This window comes from Macrosteles quadrilineatus, unplaced genomic scaffold (genome assembly GCF_028750875.1).
Source record: "Macrosteles quadrilineatus isolate MER2022 unplaced genomic scaffold, UCM_ALF_1.0 Scaffold_6__1_contigs__length_79288215, whole genome shotgun sequence".
NCBI classification, from domain to species: Eukaryota; Metazoa; Arthropoda; class Insecta; order Hemiptera; family Cicadellidae; genus Macrosteles; species Macrosteles quadrilineatus.
Genome location: NW_026542599.1, coordinates 24,906,137 through 24,915,695, shown reverse-complemented (window position 1 = coordinate 24,915,695; position 9,559 = coordinate 24,906,137). Strand labels below are relative to the sequence as shown.

Sequence of the window (9,559 nt, the reverse complement as noted above, 5' to 3'; positions counted from 1 at the left end):
TAACAATTTACTACGCAAGTATAAAATTAACATTACAGTATTTACAGTGTGAAGTACAAAGCAAGTTTACACAAACAATGTTCACAAATGAGACAGTGGTACTCTAATGACATATAATAGTAAATATTCATCCATGTAGGATAATGTCAAGATTACATTCAAGCCACAAATTACAAGGCAATTGAGTGTTTAATAAAATAACTCCACAATCTAAAAAGATTGGTGAAATAGGCTCCATGTGTATGCAGAGTAGATACATTATTTGACACATATTTTTAAATACAAACAGGCATTTAAATAAACAGGTAGTTAAATGGTCTTTGGGACAAAGATAAATATTCTGTTGTTTTTTACTCAATAAAACCAGTCAATTATCTTTCTATTTAGGTACTTGATTCCATGTTGTCTTCCATTTCGACTGCAGGTAACTCTGCACTATCTGAGTCGTGTAAACTGCTATCCATTTCTACCTGTAAAATCATCCAAAACTTGATTAAATTATTGCAACAGCGTTTTTAGATCAAGTTAAAAAAACTTAAGGAAAACTAACAACGTTTATTAACACGATAAAAATCTTTAAAAAGTTGATGATCTGATCTTCCAATAAACACGTCTGTCAAGGAAAATTGTGTACAAACTCTACAAAAACTGACGATTGAAATTTAAGTAAAGTAATTCTTTACTGTTACAAAATACTAAAGCAGGATTACAAAATTTACCTGTTTCATATAAATTATTTTCTACACAATCATCTTAGTGCACTGTAAATAAAATGGAAAACAGTAAACATTTTAGAAACAAAAAAATCTATTGACCGCTAAATTAGTTTGCATACCAAAATAGTGCCAAAAGTATGGTAAGACATTGGTCTACAAAGAAATATTAAAACGTACCATATTTCCCTACAAAAATGATTTCCTCGAGAAGATTGTTCTACAAAATGGTAATAACTCTGTTACATTTTTGAATGTAACTAATTATTGGAATGGTATATTTACGCTGATCTTGATCAAATAGGGTCAGTTTTTTTCTCATTCCTCACAATCTACCAATCAAACAAAATTTCAGTTACTTTGAGGAGGGGGGACGACGTTAAAATGTATAACCAATCAATGACTTTTCTGTGATTTCCATCACCAGCAGACAACAGCCATACTGATGTATGAGGGTTTTTATTAAAAAAACACAACTTTCAACATTGTTAAACCATCGTAACGCTACGTAATCAAACTCAGGAAGAACATTGGTTTTATTTCACGGTTAAAAAGCGTTCTGAGGGAGTTGTGTTTGGTAATAAGGTTTGATAGTCCTCAATAATGAATAGCCAGTCAAAGTGGGCATTTGAAGCAATAAAACAATTCAATACTGACTCAAATCAACTAAATTATGTCACGCCGAAAAAGACATGTCATATTTTATTCTAGTACATACAAAATATTGGTTGTTTAGTAACCTTTTTTGTGTCTTGTTAGCCCCTGGACTCAACAATTCTCTTTCTTTAAAAAGCTAGCTGATCTATATACTTTTAAAACGTTCTCAATCACCCATTTAGCTGTTATTTAGCCTATTCAGCTTAAAATATGCTATGTTTCTAAGCATTGAAGTATTATGTATCCTACCTCATTGTCTGGTTTCTTCCCAGCGTTGCGTTTGTGTGAGTGACTACACTGAGCCACCCAGTTGTCGAGGTTGTCGTAATCTGCTGGTTTTAGGTCCATATATCCTTGGGGTACCACCATTCCCAGCCTGAGCAGTTGAAATAAAACGAATTAAGTTACGTAGCATAGTTTACTACTTACACACAATAACTCAGGGGAACTAGTAGAATACCAACAGAATAGGAGAAAAAATAAAAGTTTTCCTTGCAAGTAAAAAGCTGTTAAGCTAGGGAATTCTCTCACGTTAAAGAAAAAAAATACTAGACCCGTACAGCTTTATGATAAGAGAAATCCGAATCATGATCAGGAGGGAAGGTATGAAAGTCCTAGTTTTTGAAAACAAGGTTCTTAGAAAGATTTTTGACTTAGACTACAAATGTGCAATTTGGAAGAGTTTAGGAGTGGGGTCGTGTAGAGTGTAGACATTATGATCTTCTCCTGCGATTACAGCCGAATATTACACTTCTCTCGTGGTCGTGGACACATCATCATCATCATCTTAACTATCACAGTTAAATCCTAAACATCTCCTGTGGTTGTTTAAATGTTGGACATCATATTTTTATGTCCCCACGATCGCAGTATGATTTTACACATCTCCCCTGATTGTTAAGATATCATCATGCATCGATCGCGATAGTAAAAGTTCGGCTCAAAAATCAAACCACTTGCACGTCTCTAGAATGCAATGTATCTACTGTTAAAAAAAAAAAAAAACTACATAACTGCAATAGTTAAACAGGTACCGGTATCATGAATAAAGGCACTACTTCTTCATTATTTAACGGTGCATTCCATCCATGGAATAAAGTTACGGCTTCTAATCTAAACTGTAACCCGTTTTTCTTCATCATTAAGCGTTTAACAAATGGTCCTAGCTAAGAATAAGCTGATCTTATTGAGTAACAAAACTATCATTTCATTTAACACTTCTTATAGTAAATGTAATCTCCTATCACCTCTCTGGAAGCATGTAAGGCTTGAGCCAACCAACAAGCGGAGTTTGTCCTGACACGTACGGAGCACAGTTGTGATAAAACAAGACACCGTCTACCTGCAAATAAATAGGAGAGGACTGTGAGTAAATACTAGGTTTATAGTAATTTAACACAATCTAAACAGTAATGAATCATAGATTGAATATAGACTTATTTGAAACAAGAGCAAATCAACAATTACTGGTACTGTTCAATGAGAAGACTCCGAATTAGTGTTTAACTGAGTGAGAAAAAAATTTGATTAAAAAATAAAAAGCGACTTATTTATGGTCTTCATGGACTGGAGACCTTAATACTACTACTCACCTTATGAATAAGTCCACTATTTATTCTACTTTCTAAAGCATGTAGTGTAACTCTCAATACGTTTTGAACACAATACTGTTATTATCGCTGGTATGCCTACCTCGTTTGGTTGGTGTTGGGCCAATGTTGCTGGTAGGGTGTACGGAACACAGTGTGGAGGCAGAAACACATTGTAGATGTCGGAACCCAAACTTTCCTTGGCAAAACTCTGCGTCACCTCGGCCAGCTTGCAGTTTAACCAATACAGCCGAAACTGAGCCTGTAAAAAGTTGTTTATTTGTAATAAAAAGGTGTTATGTTATAGCTATTTTTAAGTCTTAACAAAATGGTACAACCCTCATTGCTGTAAAAACTGCAGTTCAAAGTTAGGCTACCTTACCTATTATGTTTTACACACTGTTGTGTGTAAATATACTTTATGTGGTATTTGAATCGTCTGCACTCTTTCATCGGGTGAGTTAGCAGACTCCTCCCCATCCTATATATTTCTTTAGTTCAAGTTCAAAGTAATTACAGTTTTTGTGATTTTACCCAAAAAAATATCATGGTAGTTACTTCCACTGCTTACCCACCACTGTATGAGGGGTTTTGACAAGCTTAAGGGAGAAAGTATGTGTCAGTTTGCTGACACTGTTTATTTTCCATATCTTTTTTTTCCTTTCCTAGTTGTGTAAAATTTTCAGACTATCCATGTTGCCCATGGAAAGGTTAAGATCAATTTAATGCTGTCCATAGGTTCATTTTTGATTGATTAGTTGTTAATCGAGAATTTAAACATGACCTTTTTTAATTTAACATTGACCAAAGTGTGGTGCTTGAACCACTAGACAAAATGTGCCTTTTATTTCAAGAGTTGAATTATCGTTTTAAACCAAAGTTTTGAAAATAGGCCTATATAGGCTACTGTTAGAAACATACCAATATCGTAGAAATGTAAAATTCTTGACCTAACACAGTGAAGGCGCACCTTTTAAATGTTTACAACTATACTTTAAGACTGAGTTTAAAAATATTCCGTCAATAACTTTGTATAGGCCTGTTGGCAGCAAAACAAAATTATGCCACATTGATTGAATTTTTAAACCAAAGTTTAAAATAGTTTTGTCAAATTTACTTCCTGATTGTAGGGTGTTGATGCAGCTATTATTCGATTCGATGCAACCAAAAGAATTTAGATTCAAATCAATGCAGCATTGCATGATTTTCTTTCAAAATTATTTACAACTTGCGTTACTGAAATGGATTATTTAGGCTACCCTAAAAAAAGATTAAAATGGAAAAAAAATTAGCCTACAAGATAAAATTTGTTGTGAACAAGGGAATGGTTCCTGACCTAACCCCCTGCTGATGGGACACTGCTGATTTGATGGTTAGTCTAAAACCATCAGTTTTTCTGATGCATCGGGACCAAATCAATGCAAAGACTAAATTGATGCATCTGAATTTCGATGCATGCTGAATGAAATAGAAATTTCGATACATTGTACCAGTATGAAAGTGCAACCAAAGAATGCTGGAAGATAAGTTAAAAAAATTGTAAAATAAGACAACTTACATCACAGTCCAAAAGAGTCTGGTTCCTCCAATGCAGTACATCCAACGCAAACAAGCGCATGGACGACTCATTCCAGATACAGTCTAAAATTATTAAATCTGAATTTTTTGTTCTGTTGGTCGGAGCTCCGTTTGGTAAAACAGATTTAAATTTGGCAAGTAGGAAACCGCTTTTGTGGTACGCTCTAGTGCAGCCCTGGAAACAAAAAATAGTTCAGCATACTTATTAGAAAACAATTTTTTTCAAATTGAGTGAGATTTTGCTAAAGATGCGATGAGGATAAGAATAGCGCTTAATATCATATTGTTTCATGAACGAGACGTAATTTCAAGCAACCATGATTACACTAAAAATCTTTAACCTGTGATATTTTAAAATAGTGCCGACGTTAAAGAGCTTTTAATTAATTAAAAATTAAATAAATAATGAGTTGTTTTAGGCCTACTTTAGCACAGAGTAAAACAACTATTAGGCTACTAATAAACCAGCCGATTATTTACAGTAAAAATTTTAACGATTCAGTTTCACAACGTTGTATCCTGAATTTTATATTAATATAGCCAGCCTAAATATATAAGCTAAATAAGTATTATATGATATATAAGTTACATATAGGCTTATAATAAGTACCTAAGCCTACATATAGGCTAATGATAAATGATTTTATAAGCCATTCGGTACAAATAATACAATAGGTATTGTCATTCTTATGTCATTCCTTATATTCTTAGGCTGTCATCCTAATATACTTGAATACTATATTTAGACTGTACACAATCGTTTATGGATTAAACAATTAAAATCGAACACAAACTTTACTTTCGTTAACTACCTTTTTAGCAATGACCAATGTTCGTTGACCCTCCGGGCACAACACTGCTGTCCAATTTGTTTCTAAGTCACTTGGGGTTTCCGTTAGCCACATAGACAACATCAGCTGATTCTTGCAATGCTGATTCATCCACCGTTTACTTTGCTTCTGCTTCTTGCTCTGAAATTAAGTTTTAACAGCTTTTACATCAGTCCTAGCCTGCCTAAGTAGGCACAAAATAACATGAAATACCCCCGCCGCAGCAAACCTGACGCCTAAGCGAATTTCCATTTGGCTGAATTGATTTTCAATTGATCTATTTAAATAACATTAGGTTTAACGAGTACCTAGGTTTGCTGCTACAAGGAAACTAATAAAGTGTGTGTTTTAAGTAAAATAATTATTGCTTAGTTTAAAATGAATATATTTGCCAAGTTTAATCAAAAGATATCCATAAACAAGCAAACTACAACATTTTACAATATTCTCCATAAGAATAACATGGGAATTTTAAATTTACCATTTTTTTAGTTTTCTCGGTAACCAATAGGCCTAACCGTACAAAAACACTTTGATATACTGAATTGTTTGTTTTTTTAAGCTCTTTAAGAAGGTTTAGAGAAAAATTGGGAAATTCTGTGTTTTGAGGGTCAAAAGTGAGAAAAACCAATTTTTATCCCATAAAACCATAAAACCCTGTTCCCATGGTCCGATCATGCTGGATCGCGAACTCATTCAAGTTTATCCCGCCTTACACCTTCAAACCAAATTTCATCAAAATCGGATAAAAATTACTCAAGTTATCGTGTTCACGGACACTCATATATATATATATATATACATATATAAAAATTTGAACGAGTGGTGTTTTTGGCCTCTGGGGACATCAAAATGAAAAAGTAAATCGGTCCCGGGCCTAAGTCTTACCATGAGACCTACGGTAATAGCTACTTCCCTATAGGGAAATTCGCTAAAAAAAAATTACAGTTCAAATAACCTATTTGAAATCAAGATCATGATGCAACTAGCGTCAAAACCAACTCGATGTTGCAACTTTTGGATTGGGTTGACACATTATCTGCGAGCTACTATTTATTGTTTTAATGTTCAGGCACAACAAACATAAAAACAATTTTTTATGTGTTATCTAAGCCAATGGCATTTTTTACGTTTCGAAAGGGAACGGTCCAAACCCTGGTCTTGTTACTATTTAACGTCCATCTTTTTCTTAGAGCATAATTTTTTCACAGCCCCGATGACAAATGACATCTGGGTCTTGAAACAATCTCACTTGGAATTGAAGCTTCAGATTTGAAGGTGAGCACTATAACCACTCGGCTACCCAGACAATAAAATGTAAGTTAGCAGAGAACTCACCTCTACAAGATTCATCATCTTTACTATAAGAAGAACTAAGTAGGTACTGAGCCTACTTGTTACTTCTGTAGGTAGGCCTATTTTCAAACAGGCTTAGCTTATTGGCTAAATAATTTAGAAAATCAAACGTTACCTCTTTCCAATCCACCCATTCTTCATTATCATCAAATTCCTCATCAAAAAGTCCTCGTTTTTCATCAACTAGCTTTGCTCTTGCACTGGAAATAAAGTTCAGTAAATTAATAAAACAATTTATACTAAACAACACCCTTAATCTTAACCCTCCGAGTATCATGCGTCGCTGCAGCGACTCACGAACACTGTTTACGGCGAAGGCTCTATGACTGACAAAATCGGATTGAACTGGATCGAGTTAGGTATCGTTCTTTTCATTAGATTCTAAGCTTTCTCCAGATGTCTGTCTCTAAGCGCTTTATGTTCTCCGAGCCGATCGTAATTGTAGCAGACAGCTGACGTGCGTATTTGTAAACAGGTTAGTTAACCTCGGACCGATGACTGATGTGTTTTATTATGTTTATCATTGTTTTAGTGTTAAAAATCACAAGTAGTGATATACGTGGTGCATTATAAGAAGATTTAAGTGATTTTGAAGGGCTGGTTGATGATCCTGAAGAAGTAGGTAGTGATATTGATGTAAATTATCAGCCAGATTCCTAGCTATGGTTAGGCTATGCATTCTTAGCTAAACGCTATGTACTGAAATCTGTTTTTTGCCCATAACTTATTTTTGCAAATCTACTTCCTTATATTATTATATATTTGTAATCCTCATATAAAATTTAGAACAAAGTGGCTATTTTCAAATATTTATAGGCCTATAATTTATACAATTTCATTGATCACAAACTTTTTTTTTCAATTTTTCCAAAATAATTTTTATCTTTACCAAAAAAATTTTTTTTAAAACAAATATTCCTTAAGTTTTATGTATGATATTGAAGCCCATGATTTTCCAAACAAAATGGTATATAGAACAGTAGAATTAACATTGTTTTAAGCTTTTCAGATCCGTTTTAATAAAACCTTGCAAATGCGCCAAAAATAGGCGGACATTAAGGCCTAAACTATGGACACTCGGAGGGTTAATATAGCTGCCTATTGGAATACTGCATCGGTGAGGGACAAAGTCAGAAAAGATTGTGTCAAATAATAATTAAGTCAAGTTATACAATACTTGCAAAACAGAGTAGGCCTAACGCAATGCTAACTTGGGAATCAACGTAGACTCAACTGACCAGCTTAGGTAGTGTGTTAGGTAACTTAAGTTATCTCAAAACAGTCAAATTCAGGAGAAACCAAAACAAAAAAATCCTGCTTGTTTGATAAATAATTAGGCCCTAGTCCTGTTTTACCCCGCTTTAATTTGAAGAAATAGGCCTAGGCCTATCCTGTTTTATCTCGAATCAATTAAAAAAATCTCATTCTAAGTTACTTTGAGAAATATCTAGATTTTATCACAATGTCATGAATGTCAATGACGTTAAATGGATCGTAAAAGATTTACAATAATTACCGTACCGTAACTTACTTTGCTAAAATAACGGTTAGCCTACAAATCTGAACTTTCTGGACTTTTCTTTTAAACATTCCTAAACCATTCATACGATTCTAACTTAATAAACAATAAAATACCTTTAACTTAAAACATTTTTTTGAGGCGTGGAAACCACTGCAAATTGTGAAAATATACGCAACTGCTTTTCAAGGTGCGGAGAAAATCGTAACCTAACCAACCAAACGATATATCGAATGAAATAATCGATGTATCAATCGGTATTTTCATTCGGTTGTTTTTGACAACAGACGGAAGTATACCGTACCCAAACTGTATGCAAACAACTGATAGCATAGCATTATTAAGTTATCGGTCGCTTTAGTGTTTTTTTTTATGATATGTGGCTGTAATAATCAAACTTGTAAGACTTATGACTAACTTAATTCTTTGTGTTAGGCATAGCTGGACAAAGCTTAGGCCTAACTAAACAAATGGTTAAGTTAATCTATTTAACAACTCATGGAAATTTATGGTAATGTTATAAAAGGTTCTGAAACTTACCGTTTCCAGTGTTCTAATAACTGCTTGATTTGTTTCTCTCTTATAGAACTCTCTGGTCGAGATTTATATTGAGCCTTTCTGTTGTTTGCAACATCATCGCTAAGACAAGAGTTTTGGATGAATTCTTGTAAACTCTCCATGGCACTTGGGTTTGGGTACTTATATCTTGCAGTATTACAATAAATGTTCAAGAAACATTAACGTTTATCTATATATTGTAATACTTAAGGATAAGCAACTTTAATCACTGTTGTAAGTAGGAGGGCGGTGGTACGGTAAGTTAATATTTACCAACCCACCAAGGTTATGTTCATGTTATGTTGTTAGCCGTTCGTTTTTTAGCGTTCGTTAGGTTTGTTTCTACTTCCTTCGGTCTGCGGAGTCGATGGGTTAGGGTTCACTTACTCTACGAATCATTGACACAATGAGCCTCCAAATATGTAATTCTTAAAACACATGGCTCACTTACTCTACAAATCATAGTCTATACGAGCTTCGTAAATAATATTGAAGGTTCACTTGCACTACAGGCTCGTATACTATACGAGCCGATCAAAAATATCAAATAAATGAAGAGGGTTCACTTACTCTACAGATCATAGTGCCTATGAGCCAAGCGTATGAATTCTTGAATAATTCAGGAATAAGCTCGTATAGTATACGAGCCAAAATACTGAATTTAAATAAATTACAGGAGTAGGCTCGTATACTATACGAACCTATTTCATGATAACTATTACACAAATAGAAGACGGCTCACTTACTCTACAGTTCATT

General features: G+C 34.0%; 1 protein-coding gene across 1 annotated transcript; it reads right to left on the bottom strand.

Moving 5' to 3' along the window:
* LOC128996902 (snurportin-1-like) lies at positions 1-9,061 on the bottom strand. Its single transcript, XM_054422428.1, has 8 exons — positions 8,783-9,061; positions 6,839-6,923; positions 5,350-5,508; positions 4,518-4,712; positions 3,063-3,221; positions 2,618-2,712; positions 1,620-1,746; positions 1-470 (listed from the first exon to the last, which is right to left on the bottom strand). The coding sequence occupies exons 1-8, from the start codon at positions 8,920-8,922 to the stop codon at positions 384-386; spliced, it is 1,047 nt and encodes a 348-aa protein (XP_054278403.1). The 5' UTR covers positions 8,923-9,061; the 3' UTR covers positions 1-383.
* Positions 9,062-9,559: the final 498 nt, after the last annotated feature.